Source organism: Haliotis cracherodii, unplaced genomic scaffold, assembly GCF_022045235.1.
Source record: "Haliotis cracherodii isolate W230 unplaced genomic scaffold, xgHalCrac1.p SCAF_2, whole genome shotgun sequence".
Taxonomy (NCBI): domain Eukaryota; kingdom Metazoa; phylum Mollusca; class Gastropoda; order Lepetellida; family Haliotidae; genus Haliotis; species Haliotis cracherodii.
Genome location: NW_027266275.1, coordinates 25,718,075 through 25,736,194, shown reverse-complemented (window position 1 = coordinate 25,736,194; position 18,120 = coordinate 25,718,075). Strand labels below are relative to the sequence as shown.

Genomic DNA, 18,120 nt, shown 5'->3' with positions numbered 1-18,120 from the left:
TGATGTCTGTTTCCTGCCCAGTGGGCGTGCACTTGAAGTCGGAAGTAAGCTAAGGAAGGTTAATCCTAGGGCATTGCAAGGGTCAGAAAACAGTATGTTGTCACTATGCTTAAGTTAGATCAGGATTTACACACACAAATCTGGCTTTGCAGGACAATCAGAAATCAGAAAATAGTTTTGAAATAAACTATTTATTTGTATAGCTTTCATCAGTCAGTTTGGGAAGATTGTTTTTATAGATCTACCAGATAATACTTTTTGTGAAAATGAGTGTGTGTGCATGATTAGATAATGATAAACGTGACATAATGGTAGTTTATCTGAAATTGACCTTTGATGATAAAGTCAGGGATAAATTTGATACGTAGCTTTCGAGGCCAACTGATGATGTCAATCATAAACAATACACCAATTGGGACTGGTACAATCACAACCCAAACAGCCATATCATTTTTGTTGTTTCTTAATTGACAAGTAATTTTGTCTCCACTTACTGACTCGCACCAGTGTTTTAACTTATTTGTCGAACTATTACCTGGAGAGCCACAGTTGTATTTGGGTCATTCATGGCATTTATACCTTAACCTAAAAAAAAATAAACAAGTGTTTTTGAATACTTTCCCCTACTTTTTATGGTTTGGACAGAGTTATCAATATGTTTGTATAAACAGATTAAGATGTTTGCCCCATTACATGATAATGTGTACTTGGTGTAAACTTCGTCCTTCTTGCACTCATTCATGACTTGTTCAAAGGTAGTATCAATAAATTAACATTTCTCTGGAACAGCTGACACAGTGGTGATACCTTCCCATTGGGAGCCCTTCCTTGTTGATAACAGTACATAGTGTAGTGAACACACACTGCAGGGTTTCGAGTGGAAATGTGATGCATCTACTATTGTTCTCTGTTATGCCTGCTTGTTAATTGTGCTAATTGCTTCATTGTTTGTTGCAGTTTTGGCAAGAGGACACAAGGATGTGCCCGCCGGACGAGCGAGTGCCTCACTCTCGAGCCTTCCGAGATGATAGCAGTAAGTAAAAGTTGTACATACTCTCTTCAGTATTTATCACATGTTGATTGGACCCGTGGAGATCTGGGGTAGAACAGGTCTTCAGCGACCCATGCTTGCTGTAAAAGGCGACTATGTTTGTCATAAGAGGCGACTAATGGGATCAGGTGGTCAGGCTCGCTGACTTGGTTGATGCCTGTCATCGTATCTCAGTTGCGTGGATTGATGTTCATTATGTCAATCACTGGACTAACTGATCCCCAGACTCGATTATTTACAGACTGCCGTCATATAGCTGGAATATTGCTGAATGTGGCGTTAAACAACAATCAAACAAAAGAACAAACAAACATCACATTGATTAACTGAGTGAATAAGTGTTTTGATGTTGAACACAGCTGTCAGACATCAGTTCAGCATATCCCATGGCAAAGGTTAGTTTTTGATGTTGCGTGTAGTGCAGGTTGTGAAAGCAGATCTAGGTAATCGCACAAGCATAGATTGTCTGAGACAAATACTTAAATGAGTGAATCACAAGACAATAAGTCAAGAAGCAAGCAAGTTGTGCCACCTTAATAAGACCATTTGGTTGGTTCCCCCAGTTCTGTGGGGGATATATGATCATATAGTTACACCTAATATGTGTGTCAATCTGCTGATAGCTTTCAACTCTTGCTGTGTAGTGTATCCTGGTATATCCTTCCTCCTTTACCAGGTGAATCACCAGGTGGTATGTACAGTGTTGTCATCTGTGAAGGTCCCACCTGTCCAAAGGTCAGATTCAAATGTGTTGAACATTTGATTTTTGGTAGCTTCGCCTAAAGACAACCAATGGATTTTTTAATTTGTCAGATATTGTGAAGGTGACATCAGGATATTTTCCACAAAGTAATCCCAGTGGCACGACTATCTTCAATCCCATTCTTTTGAATAGACTTACCATATTTAACATATATAATATCTTCAGCTGGTGGTTTACACTGTGGAGTGACTAAGGTTTGATTTCAGAAATTACAAACTGTAGATGGCAAGACAACAAGAAGTGTTTTTGGATGTGTGCATGCTATTGATGAGATCTGACTGCATGGTATAAATGAGATCTGACTGCCGTGATCTTGATTTGATGTGGCGATATAGGATTTATGGCCCGCAGCATTAGACAATGCAATTGAAGGAGGCAGGGTTGAGACCAAATACTGTTAATAGTGTTATTTCTAGAGATTGAAATAGACCCTGGTTTTGCCATGTATTTTCAAGATAATACCTCAGGGAAAACATACTACCTATAGTGCTCTGATTAACTGGACGGAGAAGACCTACTCTGTTCTTATATACATGTTAAACCACTAACGAGGACTTGGAAACATTGTGGAAATTTCGCTTCAGAGGATTTGATGACCAAAATGGTCTTAGTGGATGGATTGCATGAGGGACAGACAGAGCACTAGCTAGATACTAGCTAGAATAGAAAGATGACTTTGCTAATACGCTAGGGGCAGTAGGGTAGCCTAGTGGTTAGAGTGGTTGCTCGAAGACCTGGGTTCCATTCCCCACATGGGTACAATGTGTGAAGCCCATTTTCTGGTATATCTCCCGCCGTGATATTGCTGGATTATTGTTAAAAGTGGCATAAAACAATACTCACTCACTCACAAATACATTACCCAAATGTCTCCAACTGGAGCCATGTTTTTGCAGCCTAATTAGTATGAATTAGTAAAGCTTGCATTATACATTCTTGCATCAAACAATATAGAACTGGCACCAGGCCAGATTAAAAAAAACACAAACATGAAAATGAAGTTGACATTTACGCCTGACATTTTGATGATCCTCTTTCTGGCAGATCCATTCTTTAGTAACCAGCATGTTGTTGCTTCAGTGACATTTGATTATAGGAGATCAGTTTATGCCCTACTGATTGAACTTGTCACATCATAGACATGGAAGTTGCTGTTCCTTGTATTAAGATAAATATTTGAAAACTGGAGTATATGAATGGAAAATTTATACAAAAAATTACTTCGCAATCTCCAAAAAGTTTTTGATGTGTTTTTACAGATCTTGCTGACATCTTTGGATTGGATTGTGTTGCTTTCAATCTCTAATTTCCAAGGTTGTTTGTTTCCAAATTGATGCTGGTCAGGATATTTAAAAATGGATATATACTATATATTTGACAATAGTTTCTAACTCGTGTATCTTTCAGGGTTCAGTTTGGTGTGAGATATTTTCTGTCTATAAGAGCATGTGTTGTTTTATCTCAATCATGATAGTTCCAAAAAATATTTTCCCGTAAAGACATTTTCTTACACATCTTTCTTTGGAAAGACTTAAAGACAAATACTTAAGTTGCAAAACTTGTTGAACACCCCTCGTAGCTAGACTTGCTTTTGTACAACCTAGATTGTTTTTATTGTCATAACATACTTGTATTCCTCAGTCATGGTGCAGGCAGTCAGGTAGCCTAGTGGTTAAAGCGTTCGCTCGTCACGCCAAAGACCCGGGTTCGATTCCCGACATGGGTACAATGTGTGAAGCCCATTTCTGGTGTCCCCCGCCGTGATATTGCTGAAATATTGCTAAAAGCAGCGTAAAACCATACTCACTCACTCACTCACTCACTCACTCACTCACTCACTCACTCACTCACTCACTCACTCACTCACTCACTCACTCACTCACTCACTCACTCACTCACTCACTCACTCACTCACTCACTCACTCACTCACTCACTCACTCACTTTGGATGTCCCAGAAGCAGCTATGTATCTTGATATGCTGTGATTGGATGTTATGCAATTGAATTTCTAAGAAATCTGTTTTTGCTATTCATAGTCAGATTTTACTTCGTTAATTTTCACATTCAAACTTTGTGACATCACAGTTCCGTTTCAGTCCACACAATGACAGTGTATGGATGAACTAACTTCCCTTAGTTCCGTTGTGGGCCAGAACAGGCAAATTGTATGAAATAGACTTCGTAGTGAGTTCATCCTAGTCTTCCTTGGTAGGCAGGGGGCTGCTTCCTTCGTCCATGTCGCCACACACTCCTAGATGCCTACTTACAATAGCCTAGTTTAACATCCTCTTGGTGTTGTCGAATGTTGCCTCGATTGTTTCAGTCCTGTATTGGGGATTTAACATATTGGTCACAAACCGGAGTCCAGTAGTGGAATGTGGTAAATCTGTGGTCACTTTGGTGGAAAATATGCCGTGTTCGGAATTCGATTATTCTTGAGGAGTTGTTTCTTGTGGATTAAACCCTGGATTATCTTTGTGTTGGCTTTCTGAAAGATGTTGCGTTATGCAAGAAGGATGTCGAAGGTTAGTAGAACGTTAAGACATATCATTGGATAAGTTTGTGTGGCTTTGTTGAACCTCACAAGCACGTGTGAGATATGGAACACGGTAGACATGGTACAGGCCTAATCACTAAGTCAAAGTGGTCAAAGGCAAGGGGATAGAGCAGCAACAGAACCTTGTTGGGTTTATATGATGTGGAGTGGAGAGGGTGGCATCATCTGACATAGGGGCAGTATTGGGAGAAAATGAGAAAACACTGCTTTAATGACTAATGTTTCCTAAATAATCTCATAAACATTTGTTCTGATGTCTATTTTGATTGTCGTCATGTGGTACATGTTGATATGACTAATTAATCAGTCCTGGATTGTTTAGTATGTTAGCACAGTTAGCCAATGCCACATGTAAACACTTCCTCCTATTCTGTCTCTCACAACATGGGATGACAGGGGTGAAATGGAAATATTTGTTCATGGACATTTTTTTATTATTGTCAACATGTTATCAATGTCTTGGTTTATTCTCCATTAGATTAAGTTTTATGCTGAAGAGAAAGATTGAAAATTTAATATGACTTCTCCAAAACCTGATCCAGACAGAGATGAAGACTGTGGCAACATGGTGGGGAGTGTCGTGCGCTTGGTTGACATGGAGTCCGTGTAAGAAATTGACTGCCTTCTTTTCAGATTGATTACCCTGATGTGCAGTTGATGAAGTCTGGGCACCGCCTGCCCTGCCCCACGGCTAGCTTGGACAGACTCTTAGCTCTAGACCCCCACCAAGACAGCCGCATCCGAACAATGGACAGTGGCATTGAACAGGTAGGTATTTCTTCAGTCAACATTGGAGGCATCCAGGTTAGCCTACAAAGTGTGTCTTGGTAAAAAACGGCTTTGAAGTTTGTTTATTTGTTATTGTGCCTTTGAGGCAAGAAATTTCACAAGACTTTCACAAGCACCATTTCAACATTCCTGGATAAATTGCTTGCTATGAATTTCTATTCTTTTGTACCTGGAAAAAATAGTTGCTCTCAATGTGTCCCTTTGCATGTCAGTTTGGATAGACTTGGAATGGTTCATGCATGTATAGTATGAACCTTAGGATATGTATAGGATATATGAAACATAGGATATGTTTCTGACAGGACTGGTATTTCGTTAGACTAACATCTAGTCTCTGAAATGAAGATATCGTACAGAAAAAAAATAGTTGTTAAATTATCTTAATACAAATTTTATAAAAAGGAGCCCAAAGACTCTCTGCAGAAATCTAGACTTGCCAAACATTATGGACTTGCATGGGCTGTATTTAATATATATTGTTTCAGGGTCTGTAGGACAGACTAGCAATTCATATACTAGACAAGAAGATAGTGTCAGCTTCTTTTTATACCCTTTGTGTCATATCTCTCGTGGTTATTTGTTGTTTAACGCCACACTCAGCAATATTCCGGGTATGTGACGGCGGTCTGTAAATAATCAATTCTGGACCAGAAAATCCAGTGATTGACATCATGAGCTCCGACCTACACAATTAGATACCATGACATGCATCAACCATGTCAGCGAGCCTGACCACCCCATCCCTTTAGTCACCTCTCAGCGTTAGAAATTGTCACTAGTCTTTTAGTCCTTGCCAAACTACCCAAAAGTTAAGGTATCATAAGGATTAGTTGAAATTTGCCATTTTTAAGTGGTTTGCTATATGTTATCATTATAAGGACCAGTGGACTAATACTGTTAGTTTCTTTCACTGCCTCTTAAACAATCATGGGTTGCTGAAGATCAGTTCTAACTCCGATCTTCATGGGGTATCTCTAAATTTACATCTTGTGAATAATGTCACTTAAACTAACTGCGGCTGTAATGTGGCCAAGAACATTTTCTGTGTCTTCATATTAGGTTTTCTGGGTATGTCTAATATATTAAAATAGCTTGTGGATTGAAATGTTACCGTACTCCAGTTGTGTGGAATGTTGCTTATAATATCAGGCACATGTTTGTCTTGTCCACACTGAATTATATACAGACTGCTGTGATATAGTTGGAATTATAAGTGCTGACTTGAGTGTTAAACAACAAACAAACAAAATCTTGCCGTCGATCCACTTCCATTGTCTGATCCAACAGACTCTTCATCATACTCCATAATAATGTAAGCTACTCAGACAAAATTGTAGAAAATGTGTATTCGCATATTGATTTTCCTGACAGTATCATGGATCTATTTGGGTGTGTTAGTGTGCATTACCATGCCACTGTTCACTGTCTGGCCTGGTGCATTGAGTTTACAATTAGACTGAGTTATACACATGGGATGAATTGAGTGTGACATGTATGTGGGATGAGTTGATTGTGACATGTACGTGGGATGAGTTGATTGTGACATGTACGTGGGATGAGTTGATTGTGACATGTATGTGGGATGAGTTGAGTGTGACATGTACGTGGGATGAGTTAGTGTGACATGTATGTGGGATGAGTTGAGTGTGACATGTACGTGGGATGAGTTGATTGTGACATGTACGTGGGATGAGTTGATTGTGACATGTATGTGGGATGAGTTGAGTGTGACATGTACGTGGGATGGGTTAGTGTGACATGTATGTGGGATGAGTTGAGTGTGACATGTACGTGGGATGAGTTGAGTGTGACATGTACGTGGGATGAGTTGAGTGTGACATGTACATGGGATGAGTTGATTGTGACATGTATGTGGGATGAGTTGAGTGTGACATGTATGTGGGATGAGTTGAGTGTGACATGTACGTGGGATGAGTTGAGTGTGACATGTACGTGGGATGAGTTAGTGTGACATGTATATGGGATGAGTTGAGTGTGACATGTACGTGGGATGAGTTGATTGTGACATGTACGTGGGATGAGTTGATTGTGACATGTAAGTGGTATGAGTTGATTGTGACATGTACGTGGGATGAGTTGAGTGTGACATGTACGTGGGATGAGTTGAGTGTGACATGTACGTGGGATGAGTTGAGTGTGACATGTACGTGGGATGAATTGATTGTGACATGTACGTGGTATGAGTTGATTGTGACATGTACATGGGATGAGTTGATTGTGACATGTACGTGGGATGAGTTGATTGTGACATGTACGTGGGATGAGTTGATTGTGACGTATGTGGGATGAATTGAGTGTGACATGTACGTGGGATGAATTGAGTGTGACGTAAGTGGTATGAGTTGATTGTGACATGTACGTGGTATGAGTTGATTGTGACATGTACGTGGTATGAGTTGATTGTGACATGTACGTGGTATGAGTTGATTGTGACATGTACGTGGTATGAGTTGATTGTGACATGTACGTGGGATGAGTTGATTGTGACATGTACGTGGGATGAATTGATTGTGGCATGTATATGGGATGAGTTGATTGTGACATGTATGTGGGATGAGTTGATTGTGACATGTACGTGGGATGAGTTGAGTGTGACATGTATGTGGCATGAGTTGAGTGTGACATGTACGTGGTATGAGTTGATTGTGACATGTACGTGGTATGAGTTGATTGTGACATGTACAGGGGATGAGTTGATTGTGACATGTACGTGGGATGAGTTGATTGTGACATGTACGTGGTATGAGTTGATTGTGACATGTTCTACAGGATATAAGTTGATTGTGACATGAAAGATATAACTAAAATACTGTTATACAATGTAAAATGTCAGCATGTCCGGAAACAACCATTGTGTGATGATATACCATGAATCTTTTCTAACATCCTGATATAGGAACCAAGTGGATGTAAGCATATAGACACTGTTACTGAATATAAAAATAGGAGTAACGTACTCTGTTTGTTTGAAATGGTTTCAGGAATTGAAATGTTATCTGATAATATCGAATCTAATAATATAACAGTCAGTTTCCCTGTTGTATTGTTTCTAAAACATTATTCAGTCGTATGAAAAATAAATTCTGAACAATTTCAAAAGCAGAAATATCTGTTGCAATTTTATTAAATGATAAGATTGTTAGAAACGTTGACCTAACACCAGGAAGAGGAAATGAGAACTTAGTCAATGATAATTCTGGGGAGTGCCTCTTGTAAGAATCTGTAAATTTATCGAAACGTGCATGAATTTTTCATGATGCTAATTTATCTGCCTTTAGATGAAACCACGTCAAGAAGACATGCCCTTGTTATGCAATGTTGATGTCTGGGATTTGGAAGTGGAACACAATCAACTTTTACTATGTCAATAGTGCAAGCTTTGTTGTGATTGTATTACAGGGAAAGGAAGTGTGAAAGTGGGTGGACTTAGGTTACGCCATGTTTGAGTCAACCAGTGATCACATCCTGTTTCTAAACTCACACTTGTGTACTGTGATAATCAGGCTGCAACAATTGAATGTAATAAAACAGACTACTTACATAGCTGAGCCAGTCAAGGAAGTTGTGATTCTGTGTTTCCGACAAAGATGAAAAACTATACATTGACACAGGCTAAATGGCCGAAAGGTTTACCATATATGACTGTAGATTAGCCGAGGTATTAATTTGGTCCTATCAAAATGTTATGTGCGGTAGATAAGCTGGACCCCCAACTTGAAACTGTTTCGTCGTGATCTGTCATTGGAAATAGAAGATCAACATGCCCGTATTGAATTACTCAAGTTTATCCTGTCGCTACACCATCGGTAATAAAAAGTGTTTAATTGTATATCTGGACTTATGTTTATGATCTACATAATCTATTTTATTAATTTTAATCAAACTTTCATTCAAAAATATTTACATTAATTTCACAACTTCCGTTTGCCCTGTTCCATAAGGTCCGCTCTACCAACTCACCGTTACTTACAGCCACCACATTCATATTACTGCTTTTGACACCTTGAAATGAACCTTAGTTGACAAAAAATGGAAACATATGTCATAACTGCCTGTGTTGCAGTGGTAAATGTTGCTGTCTGTGTTGCAAGGGAAATGTTGCTGTCTGTGTTGCAGTAGTAAATGTTGCTGTCTGTGTTGCAGTAGTAAATGTTGCTGACTGTGTTGCAGTGGTAAATGTTGCTGTCTGTGTTGCAAGGGAAATGTTGCTGTCTGTGTTGCAAGGGAAATGTTGCTGTCTGTGTTGCAGTGGTAAATGTTGCTGTCTGTGTTGCAAGGGAAATGTTGCTGTCTGTCTTACAGTGGTAAATGTTGCTGTCTGTGTTGCAAGGGAAATGTTGCTGTCTGTGTTGTAGTGGTAAATGTTGCTGTCTGTGTTGCAAGGGAAATGTTGCTGTCTGTGTTGCAGTAGTAAATGTTGCTGTCTGTGTTGCAATGGAAATGTTGCTGTCTGTGTTGCAATGATAAATGTTGCTGTCTGTGTTGCAAGGGAAATGTTGCTGTCTGTGACGAATGGAAATGTTGCTGTCTGTGTCGCAGGTGGTAATGTTGCTGTTTGTGTTGCAAGGGAAATGTTGCTGTCTGTGTCGCAGTGGTAAATGTTGCTGTCTGTGTTGCAAGGGAAATGTTGCTGTCTGTGTTGCAGTGGTAAATGTTGCTGTCTGTGTTGCAGTAGTAAATGTTGCTGTCTGTGTTGCAGTGGTAAATGTTGCTGTCTGTGTTGCAAGGGAAATGTTGCTGTCTGTGTTGCAGGTGGTAATGTTGCTGTCTGTGTTGCAGGTGGTAATGTTGCTGTCTGTGTTGCAAGGGAAATGTTGCTGTCTGTGTTGCAAGGGAAATGTTGCTGTCTGTGTTGCAGGTGGTAATGTTGCTGTCTGTGTTGCAGGTGGTAATGTTGCTGTCTGTGTTGCAGGTGGAAATGTTGCTGTCTGTGTTGCAGGTGGTAATGTTGCTGTCTGTGTTGCAGTAGTATATGTTGCTGTCTGTGTTTCAGTTGGCTGGAGACCTGCAAGTGCCCAATGCCATGTACAGGATGGAGCAGTACCCCCGGAATGAGCAGTTCTACAAACGCAGTTCGCGAGCCAGCGACACTTCCAGTGCATATTCTGGTTCCGACATGATGCAGTCATCGATTGATGACCAGGATGCAGCCGAGATGGACTACAGTGGGCTGCAGGAGAGCCTTGTGGACTCGGATGAGGAGGAAGGATATGCCGAATCGACTGAGGTAGGTGTAAACATGCTTCAATGTGGCAGATTATTGGCACTTTTGCCTATTTTGTCATAGAAATTGATCTGGTATGGTAAATTGATATTCATGACTGTTTTCATTGGCAAAAATGTGAATAATAATTTAATTTTAATTGAACCCTGTCTTATGAGTTTTTATTACTTGTTGCAGTCATTACCGATTCGAGACACTGTGCGAGAATGTCTGGAGAAAGAACCAGCAGACAGAAAAGAGGATGATATAGAAATACTCTTAGATTTTATGCAGCATTTCAGAGTGAGTATAACTTCATTATGTGATGAGAATAAGTTTTTTCTTGTCATTTTGCAATACAGCTATAAACTTGAATATTCAAAATACGTGGATTGCTTTAGACCTCATTATTTATATACTGGTTGTATGTTGCAGGCATTTGCGAACATGACTCTAGCCACCAGGCGGGCCCTGACGGCAGTTATGGTGTTCGCAGTGATTGAGAAGGCAGGTACTATCGTGATGAAGGACGGAGAGGAGCTGGACTCGTGGTCCGTCATCGTCAACGGAGAGGTGAAGGTCTCGCACATGAGCGGGGATGTGGAAGTGCTGCACATGGGAGACAGGTACTCAAATTGGTCGTCAGGACCGTCACCCTGCATAATTGGAACTCAAGCAATATCTCTTTAAAAATTGGTGCAGACAGTTAGGCCTTATTTTGTTTTGTGAAGGTGCGCTTTGTTGAAGCCATAATGTCTTGAAGCAACCATTGAGGAGGGATGTCACAATCAGGTGTAACGCGATGTGATACATATCTCGATACAGAAGCCACGATGTGATACATATCTCGATACAGAAGCCACGATGTGATACATATCTCAATACAGAAGCCAAGATGTGATACATATCTCAATACAGAAGCCAAGATATGATACATATCTCGATTCAGAAGCCAAGATATGATACATATCTCGATGCAGAAGCCACGATCTGATACATATCTCGATGCAGAAGCCAAGATATGATACATATCTCGATGCAGAAGCCACGATCTGATACATATCTCGATGCAGAAGCCAAGATATGATACATATCTCGATGCAGAAGCCAAGATATGATACATATCTCAATACTGCATATATAAGTCCATAGACTCATGCATAAAAGTGAAGAACATGACAAATCAACTATTCTGTATGAGAAAACAATAGGAAACAAACAAGTTTACATTCTGTATTATGGTTTTGCATCCAAAAGACAACCATGGCAGGAATTTGAGGAATTTAAAAAATAGTTTGAACTTGCTTATTGATATCGATGTGAGATCAACATAGACAATCGATATGGGTTTAAATGTGAATCGATGCCTTATGAAGTGTATCAGATATCGTGCAAAGTTTGCCAACGATGCACTGGTGTACCGGTGAATCACGAAATCACTACCATTTAGTTGAGTCTTTTTCTGTTCCAAGGAACAAATATTTTTTTGTAAGGATTAAGACTTTCTTTAAGCTTTCACTTCCTCAGTCTGTTCTTCATACTGAGGTTGCATGGGTGGCTAGGTGGTCTTATGTGCCACATTATCCATGTCAGGATCTGCTTATTGTGAGTTAAGGTATTCCACATTTGCAATAATTATATTCCTTGGCATGTCAGCACCATATTATCCATGCTAGTGAACCTTAGTCAATAAACCTTTCCTCCTAGTAATCAAACATTGATATTGCTGATATGTTAAAAGTGGCTCAAAACTCACTCTGTCACCCCTCCTCGTGTTCCAGCTTCGGGATCACCCCGACTATGCAGAAGATGTACCACCAGGGTGTGATGCAGACCCTTGTAGATGACTGTCAGTTCGTCTGTATAGAACAGCAGGCCTACTACAGGATCCTCAGCCAGGTAGCTAGCGCCATCAAAATACCTTGAAATGTGCAAAATGTATCTCCCAGTCAATTCATAGTGATAAGGTTGTCCACTTTGAAATGATTTTCAGCCCTGAAGATGCTTTACTTAGTGTAATTGTAAAGGATAGAATGTGCGGCGTCCATAATGTGTTCATCATGACTTAGTACTAAGGGTATGCAGTATTGTTGGTATATCGGTAAATTGAGGTTCATATTCTCCGCGGTACGTATCACAATATAATTTTTTCATGCTCGATATATCGGGTGATTTCTAATAGCGATTTTTATGATATGTTTAATGTTGTATACTTGAGAAATGCCTTTCGCTGCCCCAAGATGGTCGTGAATTTAGTGATTGAGTAAACATTATGTTGTACCAGCATTTTGTTTTGTTCCATGTTTGAACTACAATCCATACCTTAAAGTATTACATTGCTTCTGAATTCAAAATTTACAATTAAACAATATATCGTGATATGTATGGCAATACGGCCTTGTGCATCGCAAAATATTGTGATTCATTTTTAATCTCCAATACATGTATGATGTTGATGTTGTAGGGAGAAGAGAACACGAAGCGACATGAAGAGGAAGGCCATGTTGTGATGTTGACGGAGCATCGGGAGCTGGACGGGGGCAACAGGAGGGGGCATATAGTCATCAGGGTGAGCACTCAGATACACAGATACAGCTGTCATTTGTGTCCAGCCCGGTTTCCAAAAATAATTTAAAAACCCAACAAGACAGTCGGGCAGGTGACCCATAAATGTTGCCTGCCCCTCTTCAAAGTTACCTGCCTGCATTCAGACAATATAAATATTTAAAAATTGTGAAAAATAAGTTCAAATTGCATCTTGATGCAGTTAAAATATTTCAAACAATTACTTGATAATCTATTAGGAGTTATAATATATCTGAATATGTAAGTAGTCTTAAACTTTTCTGCCAGACAGTCAGGTAGGTGGAGGAAAATTTCGTGCAGCCTGGCAGAAAAGTTACCAGCCATGGGCAGGTGTGCAAGCAGTTATTTTAGACACTGTGTCCAGGGTCAGTAGATGTTATGTTGATAACAAGTTCTGTTGGATATTTATTGATCTCGACCAGTCATTCAGAACCCAAGAATGGAATCAAGGTGGTTATTTTCTAATCAGTTGTTAAAATGGCTTGTTCCAGATTATGTATCATGGTTAGTGTTTTTCAGACTTAGATTTCCATGATAGTTGCCTGAAAGCTCCTCTGTGTTTGCAGGGCACGTCGGAGAGGTTGATGCTGCACCTTGTGGAGGACCACTCGGCTATAGACCCTACCTATGTAGAGGACTTCCTGCTCACATACAGAACATTTCTAGAAACACCATTCTTCCTGGCTCATAAGCTCCTGGAGTGGTTTGGTCAACCAATCCTCAGATCAAAGGTAAATTACTTGCAGATTCACTGTATTAAGGGAGGTAACTCTGTCATTCAAACCCTGGATTCTTCCCGCTGAGAAGATGAATTTCTACTTTGAATCTTTGAGTGACTGTTGTTTGATGCCGCAGTCAGCAATATTCCAGTTAGTAATAGAGCATTAGCAGCAGGGTTACTTAAGGGACTGAATGAGGTTATTTGTGTCATAGATTAAGCATGGTGCATTTTTGCTCAATGTTAAATATGAGGCAAAAAAGAAATTAAAGTATTTTCTATAGCCCATCATTTGCTTTGTGGAACTGTGAGCTGACATTTTAACCACATCTGTTACAAGCTGATGAAAAATTCACTTCGAAATTTAAGATATGTCTATTCCTTTAACCTTATGACATATTAAAGGGCTTATTACGTGTGGTTTTGTCTGGGACTTTGTTGTTGTTGCATAAATTTTTACAAATTCATGATCAAGCTGTTTCTTACAGGTTACAAGAGTTGTACTATTGTGGGTAAACAATCATTTCAACGACTTCGAGACAGACACATCAATGTGTGAATTCCTTGAAGAGTTTGAAACTTTATTGGAGAAGGAGGTGAGTGGTGTCCCTTTAATTATCATGTTATTTATAACAGATGTTTGGGTGAATCTAACACAAAGAGTACAGGACTCTTTGTGAGAGTACTTCGTATAGACACATGACAGATACTGTTTGATGTTTTACAGCCTGATGCTCTCTCTGAGGTAAGACATTATTCTGGGACATATCGGGTCAACTGGAACTTCTCTCTGTTCTAAACCTTCACTCTTATAGGTCGGGATGACCTCTGTGCAATAACAAACAATTGTCTGTATGTTTTAAATTTCAAATATTTGTTTCACCGGCAAGGCGTTTTACCTCATAAATATCTTGTATTCTCATAATTGCTTTTTTGAGTGTTAATTGCAATGCTGCTTTAATGTATATCTTAATGCAAGTGCTTTTGAGCTAATTATGAAACACTATATACTTCCTCTTGTGTGTCTGTACATACATGTCTGTGAAAATAATGATGGTATCATGTTCATGAAAACACCTTCTTGTGTATTCTAAAGCTTTTCATAGAGATATGTTTACAGGATAGGTCTTTTGCAAAATAAACCTCCTTATATACAAAATAAACCTCCTTATATATGAAATATACCTCATATTTTACAACTGAAACCCTGTATATGTCAGTACTGAATTCCGTAATTCCGTCATTTACCAAGACAACATAACTTAATAGTATAAAATTAATTTTTGTTGTGCACATATATTATGCAAGTTCACAATATATATTTGCCACTGGGTAGTATTTCAATAAACTGCACACGTTCCTGTAGGCATTGTTAGGAATTAATTTATATTTTTACTAGCCCGCAAAAATGATATAGTAGTTGCCATCCACTTAATGGCGAGACTGGTAAGACTGAATGGCACTGGTCTCAGTCGAGTGGACTTGTGTTAATTCTGAACCCTAGGTATGCTCGCTTATGGCCATGACACGAGTGCGTGGAGCTGCACAGTGCATCCCGACCTGTAACCGCTGTACGTAACTAACCTTTATCTGCTCACTAATGTACTAACCAGGCTAACCTTTCCACTCATCTTGCCTCCTTCCAGAAAATGATTGGTCAAATGCGTCTACTGAACATAGCATGTGCTGCTAAGGCGCGTGTACGAACAATCACGCTGACCCGAGCCACACGAGAGGAGATCCTGCGGTTCCAGATCCTCGGAGGCTGTGAACGAGGTCACGGCATATTTATTACTAAAGTTGAGAGAGGTTCTAAAGCTTTTGAAGCTGGTCTCAAACGGGGTGATCAGGTGAGTTTGGGTGGGGGATTTTTTTTCTTCACTTTCACACATTTGTTTCATAATTTTTGTTTTCTGAACTCATACAGTACATATTCATGGGTTATGTGTAGGGTTAACCCTGAACTAATGGCTTGTTGAAGGTAATCAGTTCTCGTTGTAGGTGTTTGTCTTGTTATGTCAGTTGTTTGTTAAATTTTGTGTTCTTACTTAGTCTTGGGAAACAAGCTTGTTCATGTTTTAGTAAACAGTTATTATTGTTTTACTTTTAGTTTTTTATTTGATATTAATTTGAATGAATACAATGGTGTCTTAATATGATGTGATGTTTGAGTCTGATAATGGAATCATGTTGGAATACTAGAAAGGAGACTGACCACTGACAGATCTATGATTGCCCTTATTGTGCGACTAGTTGAGTTACCTCCCTTGTGTCATGCTTCCAGATACTTGAGGTGAATGGACAAAACTTCCACCAGATCTCCCACAACAAAGCTCTAGAGATCCTTCGTGGGACGACCCACCTGTCTATCACAGTCAAGTCCAACCTACATGGTCAGTGCATGTGGTCCATCCTTCTGTAGATCTCGTCATAATCTGTAGTAGAGTCATTGATTCAAGCCAGTATGCATTGTTAGTTTATACTGCAGTTCAAAAGTACTCATCAGAGATTCCAGATGAAAGGCCTTGGCAACAGCAATAAAAATATGATAACAAAACAACAAAACTATTAAACAAGTTCATGTACATCTTTTGCTTGAGTTTAATCTTTTTTCAGACTGATAGTTATGCTTAAAGATTAATTCTTCTTTCCATTCCTGTTTAGAATTCAAGGAAATGCTGCAGGCAGCTGACAAGAATACACCTAGGAAATTAAAAGCTGATTTTATCATGCCTTCGATGAAGCAGAGGTTATCTGCCCCTGATCTGGATGCGTCTGTGCCAGTGATAGTGAACACCAAGGATAACAAGCATGACAAAAAGGACAAAGGTTTTATGGCACTGGGAAATAGGCCTCGATTAAAGAAAGCACTTATGAAGATGAATTTAATACCCAGAAATTTAAATAACAGGTATGTATGATCAATTGTTCCTGTGAAAATGGTAACAGTGGGTATAGTTTTTAAAGCAAATGACTTCAGCTTAGTGGAATGGTAGTTATAAGAAAATACTTGGGGAAGAAACATTGTGGAAGTTCATTTTATTATTTCAGTCATCATGTTTATTTCTATTTTGTATTGTCCATTTTAGATTATTAACATCAATGAAACTTTTTGCACATATGACCAATGCGACATGTTTCATCTATTTAATGGGGGCACGGGTGGCCCAGTCGTCTAAGGCAACGCAATTCGCTGTGTAGAGTTGCATCCCTTGGGCACGCCAGAAACCTATGATTGTGGGTTCGAATCCCTTTTCCCCCCGATTATGTTTCTAGGTTTGTCAGCACCATACCCATGCTCGTGGGTTTCACTGAAGTGGTCTGAGACCAGAATCACTTTGGGCTTTCCTCCCACATTAAGCTGACACGCCGTGATATAACTGGAATACTGTTAAAAGCGGCATAAAACCCAACTCACTCACTCACTCTTTTTATGACTTTTCAGTAATAATGGTAGCATGAACCACTCCGACGAGAGCCTGTACCCAAACCCTTCACGCAAGTCCTCCACGTCCTCTACCTCGTCCTCCAACACCGGCACAATGACAAACCATCTCAGTGCCAGCAACCCTGACCTCTCCCTGGCCGGGCTCACCGTCAACGATGCTGCCAGCGACTTCCCTGAACACGTCGTCAAAGTCTACAAGGCTGACCAGTCATTCAAGTACTTGCCAATTCATAAGGTAAACACAATCTTCAATTTGATATATTCTGTTTGACAGTTACCAATTAGTGACCCACATTGCTATTTGTTGCTAATTTGACCAAAATTCTGTAAACTTAAATCTAAATCTAAATCAAAACTCAAACATGTATTTTGTAAGTTCAGACAATTTTGATTATTCAATTGAAGTTCTTTAATTTAAACTATTAATATAAAACATTTTGTTCTTAGCATGAGATAATTCTGTTTACCGTGGAATAATGGGATATTTTTATTGCAGGAAACAACTTCGAAAGAAGTGGTTATGCTTGCCCTGCAAGAGTTTGGTATCACAGATCCCAGCTGGTGAGTTGACGCCATTGATCTGCAAGTGTCCACACAGACACAGTAATATTAGCATAGTGATGTGTCAAACTAGAGGTGATCTCGACAATACTTTATCTTTGTTTCAAAACTTTAACATGCTTCAAATGAACACTAAAGGAGTAGGAGTATTTGGTAACATAGATGATGACGATTTCTTGGTTATGATCCAAACGATAGGGATCACTAAGTTACAGTATCGATGATCTGTCTGAATTGTTCAGCAGTGGACTGATGAAAAACTAACAGAAATGAATTGTTCCATGATGAAAAACTAACAGAAATGAAGTGTTCACATATGAGAGTCAGTTCTATATTCCAGAGTTATCAATGCCGTCATATAACTCGAATACTGTTCAAAAGGTCGTGTTAAACACAATGCACTCACTCCAGAGTTTATTTTT

The 18,120-nt window shown here is 39.4% G+C and overlaps 1 protein-coding gene across 15 annotated transcripts in view; it reads left to right on the top strand.

The window, feature by feature from the left end:
- LOC139467890 (rap guanine nucleotide exchange factor 6-like) overlaps window positions 1–18,120 on the top strand; it is a 172,936-nt gene that overhangs the window by 135,490 nt on the left and 19,326 nt on the right. For 12 of the 15 annotated variants that reach the window (XM_071249424.1, XM_071249422.1, XM_071249429.1 and 9 more), the window contains 15 exons: window positions 958–1,033; window positions 5,006–5,140; window positions 10,176–10,409; window positions 10,584–10,688; window positions 10,821–11,011; window positions 12,167–12,284; window positions 12,850–12,954; window positions 13,538–13,702; window positions 14,178–14,285; window positions 14,417–14,434; window positions 15,336–15,539; window positions 15,974–16,082; window positions 16,354–16,600; window positions 17,135–17,372; window positions 17,634–17,698. In XM_071249424.1, coding sequence (XP_071105525.1) covers window positions 958–1,033; window positions 5,006–5,140; window positions 10,176–10,409; window positions 10,584–10,688; window positions 10,821–11,011; window positions 12,167–12,284; window positions 12,850–12,954; window positions 13,538–13,702; window positions 14,178–14,285; window positions 14,417–14,434; window positions 15,336–15,539; window positions 15,974–16,082; window positions 16,354–16,600; window positions 17,135–17,372; window positions 17,634–17,698 — 2,118 coding nt within the window. Of the gene's footprint in view, window positions 1–957; window positions 1,034–4,065; window positions 4,341–5,005; window positions 5,141–10,175; window positions 10,410–10,583; window positions 10,689–10,820; window positions 11,012–12,166; window positions 12,285–12,849; window positions 12,955–13,537; window positions 13,703–14,177; window positions 14,286–14,416; window positions 14,435–15,335; window positions 15,540–15,973; window positions 16,083–16,353; window positions 16,601–17,134; window positions 17,373–17,633; window positions 17,699–18,120 lie in introns of those variants that run through there. The other 3 variants (XM_071249434.1, XM_071249423.1, XM_071249431.1) reach the window with 2 other exon arrangements.